The sequence below is a fragment of the Cynara cardunculus genome (assembly GCF_001531365.2).
Source record: "Cynara cardunculus var. scolymus isolate 2C chromosome LG 2, CcrdV1, whole genome shotgun sequence".
NCBI classification, from domain to species: Eukaryota; Viridiplantae; Streptophyta; class Magnoliopsida; order Asterales; family Asteraceae; genus Cynara; species Cynara cardunculus.
In genome coordinates this window covers 8501391-8520791 of record NC_037529.1, presented here as the reverse complement: position 1 = coordinate 8520791, position 19401 = coordinate 8501391, and the positions used below count along the sequence as shown (strand labels likewise).

Below are 19401 nucleotides of genomic sequence, written 5' to 3'. Positions count from 1 at the left end.
CATGAAGAATACCATTTTGAAGCATATATGACTGAAATGTTTGGGACAAATATTCTTTTGCATTATCATTACGAAGAGTTTGAATAGAGACTTTACACTGTGTTTTAATCTCAACATAGAGTGAACAAAAATGTGTAATTACCTTGGATTGATTTTTCATAAAATAAAGCCAAGTAGTGTGAGAATAATCATCAACAAACGTAACGAAATACTTAAATCCAAGTTTTGAATTAACAGGACATGGTCCCCAAACATCAGAATTTACCAACTCAAATGGGGATGAGGCCCGCTTAATATAAACTCTAGGACTTAAATGAACACGCTGATGTTTGTCTTGATAAGTCTAACATTTACCGGAAGCATCTCGGGTACACGTGGGCCACTGCCAAATGGTTTGTCTTCTCCAATCATCTTCCAATAAATCACGAACTTGAAACCGTCAAACTAGGACAAAGGATAGCAAGCTAGAAAAGAACGGCGCACTCACAGGGTGCCAAAAGGCCGCAGAAAGTGATCGGCGTACGCACAGGGTGCCAAAAGGCCGCAGAAAGTGATCGACGCACTCACAGGGTGCCAAAAAGGCCACAAAAAGTGAATGGCGCACTCATAGGGTGCCAAACCGCCAACGAACAGAGATGAAAACAATTACAAAATCAGGAAACTTCCCGATCCAAGAAAAGACATCATACCAAGAAATTTCCACGAACAGAGATGAAAACGGTGCTTGTTACGAAATCGTGCTCTGATACCATGTAATCGGGGATTATAATATCGCTTAACTTGTCTATTACAACGAAAGGGTACAAGGATACATATAGATTAGAAACCTAGGAAAGAGAAATCCTAAGGGCCCATGGGCTAACTGGGCCTAAACAAATAAATACAATATTTATATTTTAACAATCTTCATTCACCTTCGTATGGAAAGTCATGTTGACTAAACATGGTCATGATACTAATTGTGTTGTCTCTTTTTTATTTTATGTCGAGTAATCTCTCTTTGGTGCAACCTTACTCGATCATCCATATAACATTGTCTTTTTTTGTTTCTATTAAATATTTTACCGTGTTTTTTCAATATCTTTTCTGATGGATCGGATTCATTAGCTTAGTTTGCCTGCCTTTTTCTGATGGAGTCTGAATTACATATGTTATTGTTTGTTTACATCTTATTAAGGTGTTATACATGAATTGACCTAGTCATGATTTACTTCTTGGGTTTACTTTTAACTTTAATTTCAGATTGATTATAAGCTGGTGGTGAAAAAAATACGAATTGATGATGATGAACTACAAGTTAGTGATGTATTGATATTGAAAAAGTGAAGAATTGGTGATAAAAACCTACAAATTGGAGTTAAAAAATAAACCCTAAGGCACATATATATGTCTATGTTTATGTCTTGCTTTGTTCATACAAAATCCCGATTTCCACACTATGTATAGGTTCCATGGAATACTAAATTGTTTGTGATGCGTAGGTGGATGAGTAAAAAGAGGGATAAGACTAGGGTGAGATTAACAATCTGATTAGATCAAGGATAAAGTACTTAAACACCACCAAGATTAACCAAATTGGCGAAGGTTGATGTTACTAGTGATAAAGCAACAGCACCACACTAGCAACAATCAAGAATCGACTCCTTTTGTGTATGAACACTCAAAACAGCTTCACAAGCTATTGTACACTCATTATTCAGAAGAAAAGATGTCTTCCAGCTACAACTTGGAATCCCATATTTTGGGCTAGAAGATAAACATAACTCTTAAAAAAATGGAAAGACCAAAGAAAGACCAAAAGTTGGAAAGCAATTAAAGGACTATTAATGAAGCATAAATGAGGAAGAATCTAAATCTCTTTCGGTCTGCCAGAAAATTATACTCCTCCCTTTAATTGTTTCGAACCCAAAATAAGAGTCTGAATCAAAGCCAAGGTGAGCCGGAGACATAAAATGGGCTGGTCTTGTACCGGCTGAAAATAACATGGATGGCTCTGCATCAACCTCCTCTGGTTGGGAAGGATTTGCCCTCAAATCTTCCAATGTACCATCTTCAAGATAAGGAGAAAGATCTCCAACATTGAAAGTTGCTGATATGTTTGTATTCCTAGGTAACACTAGTTTGTAGGCATTATCTCCAATCCTTGCCAACACCTTTTATGGTCCATCTCCTCTTGCCATTAGCTTGTTCTTCCGTTTTAAAGGAAATCTTTCCTTCCTTAAGTGCAACCACACGAGATCTCCAGGTTCAAAGAGAGCCTTCTTGCGATGCTTGTTGGCCTTTTTCTTGTACAAGTCGTTGACATGTTCAATCTTTGCTTTGACCTGTTCATGAATCTTTTGCATTTCTTTGGCTCGAGTTGATGCCTTAAAGTGAACTTCACTACCCTTAGGAAGTTGTATCAGATCAATAGGGGAGAGAGGATCCACTCCATAGTTCACTTCAAATGGTGTGCATTTAATAGCATAAGTTGGAGATCAGTTATAAGCAAACTCGGCAAAAGAAAGTTTAACATCCCAATCTTTCAAGGACTTGCTCACCATACTTCTTAGCAAGGTTGTGAGTGTTCAATTAGTTACCTCCGTCCGTTTGTGGAAGATCGGCGGTGCTGAACAATAACTTGGTGCCCAATAACTTCCATAATGATTTCCAAAAGTAACTCAAGAACTTGACATCTTTGTCAGAAACTATGGTTTTAGGGACTCCATGAAGAAGCACAATTTCTTTAAAAAATAAATCAGCAACATGAATGGCATCATCTGTTTTGTGACACAGAACAAAGTGTGCCATTTTGGAGAAACGATCCACCACAACCATTATAGCATCTTTCCCACATTAAGTACAAGGCAAAGCCACAATGAAATCCATAGAAATATCTTCCCATGGTTGAGAAGGAACAGGTAATGGAGTATACAAGCCTTGATGAAACTGGCTTTTAGCTTGATGACATGTTGCTCACCTAGCAATAAGAGCAGTAACATCACCTTCCATATGTGGCCAATAGAAATGTTCTTGTAATACACCAAGGGTTTGGTTGATGCAAAAATGACCAGCCAATCCTCCTCCATGAGCCTCTCTAATTAGTAGCTCTCTTATGGATCTCTTAGGAATGCAAAGTTTGTTGTTCTTGAAAAGAAACCCGTCTTGTATGAAATAAGAACCACAAGCTCGTTCTTTGCATTCTTGAATAACTTTAGAAAAATCCGGATCATTCAGATACAATCATTTAATGAAAGCAAACCCTAGCACTCTTGCCCCAAGAACAGTAAGCATGGCTATCTTCTTGAAAGGGCATTTGCAACAATGTTAGAATTCCCTGTTTTATACTTTGAAACAAAGATAAATGATTGGAGAAATTCTACCCATTTTGCATGTCTTGGATTTAACTTGTTTTGGCCATTTATATGCTTCAAGGCTTCTCAACACTTCAAAGTACTTACACACCACCAAGATTAACCAAATTGGCGAAGGTTGATGTTACTAGTGATAAAGCAAAGCATCATACTAGCAACAATCAAGAATCGACTCCTTTTGTGTATGAACACTCAAAACAGCTTCACAAGCTATTGTAAACTCATTATTCAAAAAGAAAAGATGTCTTCCAGCTACAACTTGGAACCCCATATATAGGGCCGGAAGATAAACATAACTCTTGAAAAAATGGAAAGACTAAAGAAAGACCAAAAGTTGGAAAGCAATTAAAGGACTATTAATGAAACATAAATGAGGAAGAATCTTAATCTCCTTTGGGCTGCCAGAAAATTATACTCCCTTTAATTGTTTCGAACCCAAAATAAGAGTCTGAATCAAAGCCAAGGTGAGCCGGAGACATAAAATGGGCTGGTCTTGTACCAGCTGAAAATAACATGGATGCCTCTGCATCAGTTTGAAGTTGGAGTTTAGGGAAAAGAGTAATGGAGCTAGGATTTTCCACAGCTTGCCAAAGGAGTCTTTAGTATCTGGAAGCATTCACATCCAAGTTGAAGGCACTGCCAAAAAGCAATTCTGTCAACAAGAGAATATGTCTTAATAGAGCCTTGTAAAGCTTCTGGAATTACAGCTATTCATGCAGATGGAGTTAAAGCTTCTGGTAATCATGTAGACTTAGTGAACAGAAACAATAAACAAAAGACGGAATTACCCTTAAGTAGTAAATGCTTAATGATTTATTCTAAATCAATTGGACACGGCATTACGAAGAATAAATAAAAAATTTCCCTGGTGCCCCAAGAATGCAGTCTCTGTCAGCACTTTGTGCCTAGGTTAGCTTTTCCTATTTGATAAGTATATGGTTATTAGCTATCCTTTACTAATACAACGTTCCCTCTGTGTGGAACTTTCGTAATTCATGGAATATTGAATTCTGAAGCCTTGTAGTATGGAACCACTTCTATAAATTCCCCAAAAGAAAATTTCGTGAATCTTTTTTATACAAACTTAGCACCTCCTCCCTTCCATGTGTTGGATGTGAAAAATACATATGGACTATGTAACTTTGGAGATGCCAAATCTTCTAAACCCTGGTATGAAAAATATGCTTGTCATGTTTGCAGGAATGAATTGATTAGAATAGCTTCTTTGCAGCTTTATTTCTTCTATACAAATTTCACCTTCATCCATATAATCTTGTTTTAATTAGAGTAAGTTCATGTTCTTTAAATAAATGGTGCAATTGTGTTGGTCTCTCTCGATTGTACTTTGTATATAGTAGTACAACTTTATTATGAATGTTTGTCCTGCTTATATATTCAGACATCTTCTCACATCTCTTTTTTCTCACTATTCAACAGTGCCAAACTTATTGACGTCTTTCGTAATCAACATAATGTTAGTCCATTGAGTGGCACAAATGATCCAGCTTTTGCAGCAGGACTTTCTGAACTTATATATGAAGCAACTAAACCAGCACCTGTGGTGGAGCCTGAAAATTTTGATGACGATCTGGTAAATGCTTGGGCAACTGGTCTTGCTAATGACGGTTTGTGGGGAAATAATGCTCCTGCAATGAACAGAGTGAGCAATAAATCATCATATATGGACTTTCTAGATATTAACTTTCTTTTGTGGAATAGAATTTATATTGCCTAAATCAAGATAATGGTGGATCACTAAATATTCACTCCTAGTTAGTTACAAAAGTGATTTCCCTTAGGGACTGTTTGGTTCGTGGAATTTGAAGGAATTTGATGGAATTGGAATGACAAATTTCTTTGACCAAATTCCATGATGTTTTGTTCGTGGATTGAATTGGATGGATTCCGCTGAATTCCATGCTTGAGGGATTTGATCTTTCCTAGGCATAACCGAAGGATTTGAATTGCATTTAGTGGCAAATGTAACAAATTATATAATTTGGTTTCAAAAGGAAGAAAATAACATTTACATCCAATTTAACCACTATCCCCAGGCCCCACCCTCACCAACCCCACCCTCACCAACCCCCTGCCGCTCCACCACTCCTGCCACCAACATCTCCGCCACCACCACCATTGCAGCCGTTGCAACCACCCCCGCCACTAATTAATATTATCATTCTACCACCCCCACCCCCACCCAACCCTCCATTGTCACCGCCCGCCCCACCCCTACCTACCCACGACAACCAACCTTCATTGCTGCCACTACACGTCTTTGCCATAACCGCCACCCACACATCCCACCGCCATCGTCACGACCAGGTCACTCTTTGCCGTCACAGCCGCCACCCACCCCCACCTCTATTCTCCACCACCGCCACAACCCCCACACTACTACTATCACCATCACACCGCCACCCACCCCACCTCCACCCACCCACCACCACTCACTTACCACCACCCTACTATAGTCGTCACAACTGCTACCCACCCCCACCCCAATCACCCTAACCCCGATATCACCACGTCGATGTGGTCGTTGTCACAACCGCCATCCCTGCCACCTCACCCCCATCACATGCAAATTCCAATTCTTTTGGAAGGCGAAATTCCATCATATTTCATTTGAATTCCTTCAAAGTCAAATTCCATCGATGGATTCCAATTCCACCAAATTCCATTCTGTGAATTAAACGCCCTTAGGGTGTTAATTCAACCAATATTTATGAATGCTTGAATTTCTAAAAGAGTTTTTCTTTTGCATTGGTTGAAGCATGTTTGCATTTTGTAATTTTGTCCATTTTTTTTCGAGGACACCATAGTCCCTTGCAGCTCTATTGGGATTATTCTTTGTATATATTAGGTGCCCCTTGTTTTGTTAGTCTTTTTATGCTTACAACTTTCATTGTATTGTGCTCTCCAAAGAGCAACTCTTGTCAAAATCTCTCGCTCAAAAGGTGTTGAGTTGGAATCCGATTCTAATCCTCATTAAAGATTCTTGTGGTTCCGGAGGATCCAACTACAGGAGAACCAAGAACGGAGAGATTTCCCTCCTTTTCTTCCGACTCTTTGGCCTTAAGAACACTGGTTTTAAGTATGAGTGATTGCCCTACTCCGACCCTTACAGCCAACCTGACATCAGATAGCTAATGCATTTCACTTGTTGAACAGGATTCTATGGTGGGTTTTGACCCCCAATATCTAACTATTCCTTGATTTATGAGGAAAGAATAAAGAACGTTGATTATCTTTCTGACTATTTAGCCTTGCCTACAAACAGAACAAAATTTTAAGATAAATGGCCATAACTAGTGACCTAATCCATCAGCAAAAATGATCTTTCTGTATCAGATACAGGATGTAATATGGAAGGATATATTCTGTTATTTGGATCAGGATAGGATGAAGATATAGGGATTTCAGTCAATCGAAAGATTGAGGCAGATAGATAACTTATATAGGGTGACAGTTGGACCTGCCATCACGTAGGGACAGAATGTTATTCAACAGATATTGAGGGATAGAATTGGCGATGATGAAATGGAGAAAGGGTAGGGATGGCATTGGTTGAGGACTGGGGTAACATCGTCTAAGATAGTTTGGTTATCTTCAACAACAGCCATTGAGTGCATCAGGTAGAAAAATCTTCTTGTAAGAGGAGATCATTAGGAGAGGTAGATGCCTAAGATTTCCATGTCAATAATGACATTTTGTACGGAGATTGGATTAGATGCAGCTAGTAGTAGTGAAGAATACACTGTTCTATGGATCAAAAAATTAGCAGAAGCTTTATTAGGTTTGATGATATCAATCTTAGAGTACTTATTCTGGTTGATGAAGTTAATCTTGTTTCTAGAAAAATAAAAGTTGAGATTTGACATTAAAACCTTGAAATCTTTTTGGTATGCAACACCATCTGGTCCAAATGGGGTTATCAAGATTAGTTCAAGTAAAAACTTTTAGCATCAAATATGAAGCAATAAAAAGAGGAATCAGGATCTAATGTTGCTTCCTTCCTATGCAACATGTTGTTTTTACGTGTTTAAAAGATTCGACAAGTAACCATGCTGCTTCCATCCTATTCAACATTATATAATTTTTACTTACCTATCATATTGCAGCTAGAATAGATGACCACCATGTTGGTCCTGGGATATAATGACTTACACAGAATGTGTTTGTAGAAGGGGATTGAATATAAACCCAACAAATTTTCACTTTTAATCCTGTATTTTATACTAAAACAAAGAATTATGGATTTGTTGTGGAAGCTAGGAAGGTAAACTTGTGATCCAAAACAATTTGACTGGTTACAAATTTTGCAAACACTGGAAGAGTGAGAGAAGAAGGTATTCTTTTAGAGAAGGACTAAGACGGTTCTTCAGATGTTGATGCCGATTTTGCCTAAGAAACTATCACATAGAAGTTCCATCAAAACGGATGAGTAGCAATGTATGACAAGGGTGCCCTTTTATAGCTACCATTGCATTAAATGCTACTATCCAACTTTAACGCATGTGTTCATCTGATTTGCTGATCTATGCATGGTTGTACTTTTCATTTCGGATTTTGTGGTTGATGTAGACACTTGTTATCGTATCCCATCCTTTTGTATGCCAAGGGACAAATGAAGTATGACACTAGTAAAATAATGCTTTATAATTTACTTTGACTGACATGCTCATGTTCCCATACCACGTGGATTGTAGGAGGAGTTGGTGAGCCAAACTTCCTGGACAAGTTTGCACTCCAAAATCTGGCTTGCTAGTAGTAGTATTTGTCAGATTACTATCTGACTTTATCTTGTATTAATCTTCTTTTGGCTAGATGACAAACCAATCTGCTTTGATGACGATCTTGGTCTCACTTCAACTATTCTTCGATTTCGCTGAACGCTTTTTGCTCTTGGATCAATACAGATAATTACAAGACTTCTACAAAGAAAAATCCTATCTTTTCTATTCCGAAATATAAGCTATATATCTTATTCTAGCTATAGAATGGTTATGAAGTAAGAATATTCTTAAACTAACTTAGAATAAAATGTGGGTTCTCGAAAATCAAGATGGAATGACTAGAAGGATAAGTGAAACCGGTTCTCCAATTCGGATGGAGAATGATCAAAGCAAAGATGTGATCTCACATTTTATCCGAGTTATAGATCCGATGTTGACTAAGATCCGAAGCCTTGAAACCTAACAAATTTCTAAGGTTCGGATGTTAATTCTTTCTTGTCATGTCCGATGATGTTGTTATTGGATATGAATTTCTAAGTGTTAAATCGGATGCTAGTTGTCTTATCTACAAAGCCAATGGTTGAGACCAACACAACATATGGTTCTGCGAATGATTTAGCTATATTTGTTGCAAATTTGTTATCAAGAAAAAATTTGGGTTTTAGTCTCTCAAAAATGATTGAAGTAGGTTAAGCTTCTGAATTGAAACCAGGCCTTGATGCTAATATCGGTTGTCATTGTTAGCTGAAATTAGATAACTAGGGTTGATCTTTCCGGTTATTGTTTTTATAGTTTCTTAATACGGTTTCCGAAGTTGTGTGTATATATGTACAACTCTTCTCACTATCTATAATAGAAAATTAGATTACCTTAGAAACTGCAAGGCCCTGCATGGACGGTGTAACAGAACGTAAAAAACAAGCATCTTAATGAAACTGGAAAGACCCTCTTAATTCAAATGCATGTTCTTGAACCCTTCCGAGCCAAAAAAATTTAACATCATGCTTTGTGAGTAACTAGTATGCAATCATTTGTTCCTCATAGCAAGACCCCTTACAAAATTATTTTCTCCAATAATTGGATCTGTGTAGAATTTGTTTCAGTCGAGATGTTTGTCCACATCTATGTAAATTAGATCCCAAGTCTTTGAAGTGTTTTCCTTGGTTACTCTCATGTTTAGAAAGGTAACAAATGTTATTGTTTTAGTCTTAACAAGTACCTTATTTCGATTGATGCTATCTTCATGAAAAACACCTTACTTTTTGTACTCATCTACTCATGCTAGTCATGAGGAGGTTGATGATTTGTTGGTCTATTCTATCACATCTTTCAAATTTGTGTTGGAACCCACTCCTTCCAAGCCTCTTATTACCCAAGTCTCTCCGGACATCCATATCCCAATTCTCGTCATGCATCTGCTCCCCGTCATCAGATCTAGTCCCGAATGAGGATGTTCCTCTTGCATTATGTGGAGGTAAGCATTTGTGTATTTATCCTAATTTTTCTTTTGTTTCATGTAACTTGTCACATTCTTCTTCTTCTTCTTCTTCTTCTTCTTCTTTTATTGATTCCCTTGAATTCGTCTCTATTCTTAAAACTTTCACTGAGGCTATGTCTCATCTTGGTTGGCATAATGCCATAATAGACGAGATGAATTCTTTAGTTGACAATGGTACTTGGGACTTGGTGGATTTGCCTTCAGGGAAACAAGCCATGAGATGCAAATAGGTATCAAAATCCCGCCTTGTCGCTAAGATCTATGCTCAAACCCATAGAGTGAACCATTCTGATACTTTTTCTCTTGTTGCAAAATGGCATGTGTTATATTGTTTATCTCGATGGCAGCTACTCATAAATGGCCTTTGCATCAACTTGATATCACAAACGCTTTTCTTCATCTGGAGAAGGTATATACGGAACAACCCCTTGCTTTCTTTTGCTCAAAATGAATCAGGACACATCTGTTTTTTTTCCAATATCTTTTTATGGTTTGAAATAGAGTTCTTGTGCTTCATTTGAAACTTTTAGTGCAATTGTTGAAAAGTCTATTAGGAAGAAAAACAAGCCTAATCATTCTATTAATTGTCTATGTGGTCGTATGACATTGTCATTACTTGAAGTTAAACCATGGGAATCTCATTGTTTAAGTTTTTCAATAATTCTCAGTTTCACACAAAGGACTTAGGAGGCTAAGGTTTTTCTTGGGCGCGATAAAGTTACAGGAAGTAAAAAAGAAGTATATTCCTATCTTAGAGAAAATATGTCTTTGACATGTTAACTCAGAAAAGAAAATTGGGAGCATAACCTTGTAGTGCTCCAATGACTCCTAGCATGTGCCTTATGAAAGACGGTGAACAATTCAGAGTTCCTGAAGAATATCAAAGGGTGGTTAGTATTAAATATAGTAAATTAGGGTTTAGCTTTTTTAGTATCAGTTCCTTAATTAGGTTGTTTGGTTGTATCTATATTGTGTAGAGTTTCCTACTAGTTTAATGAGAAATAAATCACTTTATTTGAGTGGTTACATGGTATCAGAGCCTTGCCTGAAACCTAGCCACCTAGCCGTCATCGTTGGAATCCACGTTGGAAACCTAGCCGTCGCTGCCAAAAACCTACCAGAACATGCCACCGCTGCCGGATCTCCAGCCGCCATCATCGGAACCTTAGCCGGACCAGTAGCCGTCACCAGAGTCCTAGCCATACCCAGCCGCCATCGCTGGAACCCTAGCCAGAATCTTCCAGAATATAGCGGAATCTGCCAGATCCAACCGGAACACGCCCAGAGCCTGCCGGAACCTGCCCGGACCTGCCGCAACTTGTCGGAATTTACTTGGACCTGCGGAACTGCTGGAACACACCGAAATCTGTTGGAATTTGCCGGAAACTCGGCCGTTGTTCCCGGAATCGCTGCTTGAACAACCATCTTAGATCCAACCCCCTTTTTTTGGCTTCGTCTGTCCAAGGTCCAACCTTTTTGAATTTTCAATTTCATATGGGAGACAAAGTTCTGGTGCAACGATCGACATCCAATGAATTTACAGTTTTGGGTCATTGCCGAGGCCAAGTTCTATCTACTTTTGTGCTAGTACAACACAAGCACAATCAGGTATTACATCTGCTTGTTTTTCTGCATGCTCACCATCTTGGATTATTGATTAGGGAGCCACAGATCACATGACTATGAAGAAAGACCTTTTATCTAATCTTGAAACTAATATATTCCATAATCTAGTACGACTAGCTAATGGATCTTCATGTCAAATTATGGGCATAGGATCTACTAGCAACATGTCAAACCTAAACCTATCATTTGTTCTTTATGTTCCTACGTTCCCCGATAGTCTAGTGTCTATCTGTTAGCCAGATTACCTGAAATCTTAATTGTTCTGTCACCTTTTTTCCTACACATTGTGTTTTTCAGGATTTGGGAAAGAACCAGTTGATTGGCACAAGTTTTAAATCTTCAAGGTCTTTATCGCTTGCCAATGTTGCGATTAGAATTGTTCATGGGCGGGACGACCCGTTAGACCCGGCCCATTCGGCCTGCTAGAAATATGGGTTTGGACAACCATTATCGAGAAAATGGACGGGCCCAGGTTTGTTCATTAAACTTAACGGGCGGACATGGGTAAAGTAAAAATAAATATGGACAGGCCCGTCCGACCCGTTTATATTTTATAATTAATATTTTTTACCATTAATTAAAATTGTACTAGTGTATTTTAATATTAAATTATTAAAGTTATAGGATGAGACTCTTTGGTTATACTTGTTGAGATCCATTTGTCACTTTAATTGCTTAAAATTTTAATTGCAACGGTGTTTTTTCTTTACTTATTGGTTCCACATTTGTTAATTAATTGCTAGTGATCAAGTTTATAGATTTATAAGAGTGACTTTTTAAGCCCGTTAGCCTGTGGGCAAGGCCGACCCGTTTATAGGGCAGGCAATGGCAAGTTGTCAAGCCCGCCAAAAAGGGTTTCAGTTAATAATATTAGGCCCGTTGGACCAAGAAAACAAGTTAGGCCCGGCCCGCCCGCAAATGATCACCTCTAGACTCTAGTTGCGATATTCAACTACAGATTTTTGTGATTCCAGTATTAGGGAGGTTCACTGTCGGCTAGGCCACTTTTCTATATCTGTCCTTAAAGAACTTAGACCGGATCAGTTTGTGAGTTACCATGTGAGTCATGTCAGTTGGATAAACACACTCGTTGTCATTATCCCCCTTGCAAGTCTAGTCGAGTCAACACGGTGTTTGAACTCATTCACTCGGATGTATGGGGACCGTGTCCTGTTACTTCTATAAATGGGTTAAATAATTCATTATGTTTGTCAATGAATTTTCTTGTGCAACATGGGTTTACCTATTTAAATCTCATAATGAAATATTTTCTATCTTTCATGAATTTTATGCCTATTTTAGATACCAGTTTGATGTTTCCATTAAAACATTGCGATCTGATAATGCAAAAGAATATTTCTCCTGTGATTTTACAAGTCGCTTGTCTGAGCATGGTATTATACATGAATCTTCATGTGCATATACACCCCAGCAAAATGGCATTACGGAACGAAAGAACCGCCATCTACCGGATGTGGCTTGCACTATGATGATTCATGCTTTGGGCTGATGTGGTTGTTACAACTAATTATCTAATTAACCGTGTGCCACTTTCTGTCCTTAAGGCTGTATTTGGTACATGGGACGGGACAGGACAGGACAGGACGAGATAAAACTCATTGTCCTACGTTTGGCACGATATAGGACACGACAACAACTCACTGCCCCATGTTTAGCACGACGTGGGACAGGGACAAGGTGGGATAGTGTAGGATAAAAAAAGTTTTTTTTTGTTCCACCAAAATGGGTGGAACAAGATGGGACAAAAATAAGACAAAAACTGAAGTATTACTAATCTACTCCTATTTGATGTAAAACTATAATATGGTATTTGTTTTAGTGGTCACCACTCCTAGTCTCGGCAGGTAGTCGGCCACCTCCACCTCCTCTTCCACTACAACAACCTCCTCCATAACCATCGACCACCACCGTCCATCGGCACCTCCACAACCATTGTTGGGCACTATAACTACCGTCATCGCCACCACCACTATCATTGTTGGCTACCTCCACCTCATCCTCTACAACAACGTCCACCACCTCCACGGCCACCATCGGTCACCGACCACCACCGTTGGCCACCTCCACATCCTCTTCCACTACAACAACTTCCTTGACCACCTCCACAACCACCGTCGACCACCGTTCATCGCCACCTCCACAACCACCGCCTGCCACCAATCACCACCGTCCATCTCCACTACCACTACCACGGTTGGCCACCTCCACCTCTTCCTCTATACAACAACCTCCTTCACCACGTCCACAACCATCGTCGGTCACAGATTACCACCGTCAATCACCACCATCGGCTACCACTACCCACCACCACTACCACCACCATATCAGTTACAACTACCTCTCCCACCATTGTCGACTACCACCACCACTAGTATCTACCGTCTTCACGTCCTCCACAACCACCGTCGTTCACCGACCACCACCGCCCATCGCCCACCACCGCCCATCACCCACCACCACCGTTACCTCCACCACATCGGCCTACTACCCCTCAACGACTATGACAGCTACTACCACCACTATCCATCATTTTCACGTCCTCAATAGCCACCATTGTCCACCAATCACCAATGCCCCTACCTCACAACCATTGTTGTTGTAAAAATCTTCATCGTGCCTTTGCTAATTGATAAGAATCTTCCAACCCGCATAAAACATAATTTCTTCTTTGTACTAGTCGGGGTTTTTTGAACTACCATCAATTATATCAATTTTTCATTCAAATTTGGTACTATCATATATATATATATATATTTATGTATATATGAAAAATATTTATAAATTAAATTATTTAATCATTTACTTTATTTGTGTTGATTATAACTTTTATATGATATATAAAATCATCAAATTACTTTTAAGGGCAACTTGTCTAGTTTTGTTTTGTTCTGTTCAGTCCTAGTCGTACCAAACACTACACAAACACTTGTATACGATCCTGTCCAGTCCTACCCTCTTGTCTCGTCCAGTTTTGTCCGGTCATGTTTGCGTATCAAACGCTACCTAAAAGGAAGACACCTTTCTTCATTCTATTTCCCAAAGACACTTCCTTTCCCTTGACTTCTAAAATATTTGGATGCGTATCTTATGTTCATGATCATCGTCCGGGACATAAAAACTTGCAGCATGTGATATCAAGTGTCTGTTCCTTGGGCATTCGCTTGTGCAAAAAGGTTATCGTTGTTAGTGTTCAACCCTTCGTATATATTTCACGTGTGCTAATGTCACCTTCAATGAGTCGAGTCCCTTCTTTGTCAAACCTACCGGCAATGCTCCAGAGTCCGCAAATCCAATTCCTGACCCCTTTGAATCTTCTGATACTCAAGTCTTACGCTTCCCGGTACTAGCACAAAATTCCTCTATTCAGACATCTCCGACTGATACTCAGTTCACCAAGGTGTATGTTCGACAACACCAAAGACAAGTGCATGAGAACCGGGAGTCGTTACTTATGCATCATGATTCTGACGAGTCTCCTGTTCCACCACCTAACACATACATATCATCGCCTACTATATAGTCCCTGATTCAATACCTGATACACCTTTACCATCACATACCGAGCCTTTCGGTCCAATTGCCTTCTGAAAAGGCACAAAGACTCGTACCCGATATCCCATTCAAGATTATCTTGCTTACTCTCACCTCTCTTGCAAGTCATGTGCCTACACTATAGCCATTGATAGCCATATTGTTCCCAGGAATGTGACTGAGGCTCTTAATCACCCGGGATGATTTAAAGCAATGCATGAATTGATGGATGCCCTTCACAAGAATCATACTTGGGATTTGGAACAACTTTCTCATGGCAAGTGCAAAGTAGGTTGTAAGTGGGTATTCACGGTGAAATTTCATATTGTTGGTTCACGGTTGAAAGCCTGGTTAGTTGCAAAGGGTTATTCTCAAGCCCATGGAGTTGACTATGATGAGACATTTTCCCCTGTGGCTAAAATGTTGTCTGTTCGCATTTGTATAGTTTTGGCTGTCATCAATCATTGGTCGCTTCTTCAATTGGATGTCAAGAACGTCTTAATGGCATTTTTGTGGAGGAGGTGTACATGGAACAACCACCCGGGCTTGTTATTGAGGAGGAGACCACAAAGGTATGCCGATTGCGACGATCGTTGTATGGTCTCAGACAGTCTCCTAGAGTTTGGAAATCTAGTTTCTTGGAAAAACAAGAAACAACATATTGTCTCACGATCAAGTGTTAAGTTAGAGTATAGAGCCATGGCAGATGAGCCATGCGAAATGACGTGGGTAAGGAGACTTCTAAGTGAACTTGGAGTAATAACAGACGACTTGATGAGACTATATTGTGATAACCAGTCATCTATTCATATTGCCAAGAATCAAGTATTGCATGAGGAAGCCAAAACATATTAAGGTTGATTGTCATCTAATCAGAGACCGTGTCGCGAGAACCCAAAATGACCCTCCTTTGATCCAAGCGGTACATATCAGGGCAGTACCAGCTTGCATACATCCTCACGAAACCATTACGAAAATCACAAATAAATTTTATTTGTAACAAGTTGGGCATGATTAACATCTTTGCTCCAACTTGAGGAGAAGTGTTAGATATAGTAAAGTAGGGTTTAGCTTTCTTAGTATCATTTCCTTAATTATGTTGTTTGGTTGTATATATATTGTGTAGAGTTCCTTACTAGTTTAATGAGAAATACATCACTTTTAGTGATTACAGTTAGGAAATTGAATTATCTTATAGTGGCCCATCTTGATATTGTCTATTCGGTTAGCATTGGTCAGTCGATTTATGCCATCACGAACAGTTCATCACTGGATAGTGTTAAAATAAATTTTGTGTAACATGAAAGGAGCACCTGGACGTGGCATTGTGTATGTGAATCATGGACATAGCCATATTAAATGTTTTTCAGGTACAGATTAGGCAGGTTCCAAAATGGACAGAGAATCCACTTCAAGATATTGTATAATTCATGGGGAAGTAAGAAGAAAAAAAAATTGTCTCAAGATCCAACACAAAGTCATAATACTAGGCTATGGCACAATATGCTTGTGAGATAATGTAGATATATCAGCTCATGATTGAAATAGGACTTAAGAGACTTAAGCTCATGACTGAAATAGGACTTAAGAGACTTCAGTACCAGCAAACTTGTGGTGTGACATTAAATTGCTCTTCATATTGGATCTAATCTTGTATTTCATCCGTGGACATCTTCATGAAATCTTTCAATGGGATTTGGGTTGATTATCTTTGTAACAAGTTGGTCATTGTTAATATTTATGCTCCAACTTGATGGGGGAGTGTTTGCTGAAAGTAGATAAGTAGGGTCGATTTTTCTAGTTATTGTTTGTATAGTTTCCTAATATGGTCTCTCTAACTTGTGTGTCTATTTGTACATCTCTTCTCATTATTTAGAACAGAAAATTAGATTAACTTTAACTACACAATGTTGAAATCTTCAAAATTATGTTAAAAAGGAAAACCACACAGGAAAACGTGTCACATTAGTAGAAGTTGAAAAAATGCAATTATAGGAGGAAGGAACAGGTTATCTTTTAGGAATTAGAACTTTGTGAGACAACAAAAGTTACCTCTCTTTTTCATTTCTATATCTGACCAAATATCCTCATTTTGTGTTTATTTCCCAGGTCAACGAGTTTCTTTCTGGCTCTGGTACTGATGCTCCTAATGTTGATGATGAGAACATTTTTGCCAGATCTTCCAATGATGATATGTGGGCAAAAACTCTTTTAGAGCCATCAGAACTTGATGTGAGGATCTTGCTATCATGTGGCTTTGCATATTGGTTGGTGCATAACCATAAGATATCTTTACCTTGTGCAGGATGACGAGTCATCTAGCTCTTCTTCCCCAGACTCGCTAGCTTCAGCTGAAACATCCATTTCATCTCAATTTGGTGGAATGAATTATCCATCATTGTTTAGTTCAAAGTCACAGCTCAAGGTTTGTAACTGATGGAAACATAGTTTTAAGTTCATTATTTATTAAAAACGTCTCCAACAGCTTCTCTATAACTTCTCCAAAATGAAGAAGTCATAGTCAAAATTTGAAACTATATTCGACTCCAACGTTTTGGAGATTTGTACATTAACTATATACAATTACATATTTGTAAGAAGACTATAACAGTGTTATATGATGTTAAAGGAACCATCGGGTCCAAGCAGCAATACTGCTACTTGTTCCTCTTTCTATGAAGATTATGGTTCTCCGGTGAGGCTCTTTCTAACCATTATCAACTAAGACTTCACTATATAATTCTGTCTATACAATTAATTACCAACTAATTTGCTTTTCTTTTCTTTTTCAAGATTAGAGAAGAGCCAACTCCATACTCATCACCTTTTCACCAAAGTTACGAATCATTTGTGAATCTCTTAGCTGGGACGGATAGTGGCTATAAATACATTGATGAGGACCGATCCTCTTCTGTGAACATGGAATTTGGAACAGCACTTTTTGACTTCACCGCTGGTGGTGACGATGAGGTAGGCTGATTTTCAGTGGATTTTTGTGTTGCTTTATTCTACAATGTGAACAGGCCACTTCTTGACTTCAATTCTTTGATTCCAGTTGAGTCTAGTTTCCGGAGAAGAGCTTGAAATCGAATACGAGGTTGATGGATGGTTCTATGTAAGTACACCATGTATAGAAACACCACCTTGATATTATTTATTCCTTTCTTCCTGTCAATCTACATTTGGCAACTCCAAGGGGGTTGTATTTATGTACCTTCTGCTTTTACATAGGTTCTTCTTTAATGCAAATGGCTGATAATTATATACGTTTCAAACGTATTGCAGGTGAAGAAATTACGCCCTGGCTGGGATGGGAAAATAGCCGGACTGGTTCCCGTTCTCTATGTGAGCAAATCTTGAAACTCATGATTCATTGTTCAATTCCGAATAATAAGCAATTGAATTCGAGCTTCGGTTGCTGCCCTTTTTGACACGGTCTTATCATTTTGCGGAGACCTGTGTTTTTGGCACCCGTTGTTCTAGAGTTATTTGCCCATTTTTCGAATTACTAGTTGTAGAGAAGTTTTAATTTGTGTACAAGAGATAGATCACCCCGAGTTGGCATATATATACTTCGAAAAACTAAACCCTTATTACAATAAAAGCTTTTGATTTGATAACACACACAACTTACTAGTTTTCCATGTCATACATTTACATTTGTCCAGGTGTGACATATTGTTTTAATGGTTTTTCTTATTACATGATTGTATTTTTAAAATTATTTTATTATAGCATCATTAATTAGTTCTTACTATTAAGAGTAATTTTGGAGGCCTTGTTACACCTGTTACCACGTATTACTACTATTATTCATCTAAAACAAGTAATGAACAAGACAATACAAAAGTTCACATCATTATTAAAAGTCTTAGAATATAAAACAACAAAAATGCTTAAAATGACAAAGTAACATGTGAAATTTGCTTAAACAAAATCATTCTTTTAACATTCTTCGAAACGAAGTCTTTAATGAGTTCGTCATAATCAATTTTATCCAAAAAGTTATTTTCAATTGTGGTCAAGGCAAGTCCATTAAGTTTATTTTGTGTCATTGTGGAGCGTAAATAGGACTTCAATAACTTCAACTTTGAGAAACTTCTTTCTGCAGAGGCAACAGTTTCAGAAAAATTGTCTAGAAAATCTATTTTTAGGGCCCTTTTTGAACAGACAAATCTCTATTAGGATCCTTTACAACTAGCACATCAATTATCAATTTAGAATCTAAAGCATCCCAATTTCTTGGATCAATAATATCGAAAGTATTAAAAACATCATTAACATCCGTAGAAGCATTAACATCATTAGAAGCATTAAAAACATGAATATCATCCAAACTAACACTAGGATCAACATTAGCATCATCAACATAAATAGCATCAACATTAGCATCATCAACATAAATAGCATCAACATTAGAATCAATACGAGTATCATTCAAATTATCACAAGGATCATCATCATCAAGAGAAGCTTTTTTATCTTTTTATGCTTTTGACATCCAGACTCGTGTTTTCTAATCCTAGAAGACATATTGAAACCGAATAAGTAAAAACCAGTAAGAAACAACACAACGAGGAAATGTGGCTACTGATTTTTTGTTCTCCCTTGCTCCAACTTCCAAAGCTTTTGT

The 19401-nt window shown here is 38.3% G+C and overlaps 1 protein-coding gene across 1 annotated transcript in view; it reads left to right on the top strand.

Moving 5' to 3' along the window:
• LOC112505865 overlaps nucleotides 1-18128 on the top strand; it is a 56762-nt gene extending 38634 nt beyond the window's left edge. Inside the window, exons 21-27 of the mRNA XM_025109911.1 lie at nucleotides 4791-5013; nucleotides 16878-17000; nucleotides 17074-17193; nucleotides 17398-17463; nucleotides 17562-17738; nucleotides 17824-17883; nucleotides 18054-18128. Of these exons, the coding sequence (XP_024965679.1) occupies nucleotides 4791-5013; nucleotides 16878-17000; nucleotides 17074-17193; nucleotides 17398-17463; nucleotides 17562-17738; nucleotides 17824-17883; nucleotides 18054-18128 (844 nt within the window). The remainder of the gene's footprint in view (nucleotides 1-4790; nucleotides 5014-16877; nucleotides 17001-17073; nucleotides 17194-17397; nucleotides 17464-17561; nucleotides 17739-17823; nucleotides 17884-18053) is intronic.
• Nucleotides 18129-19401: the final 1273 nt, after the last annotated feature.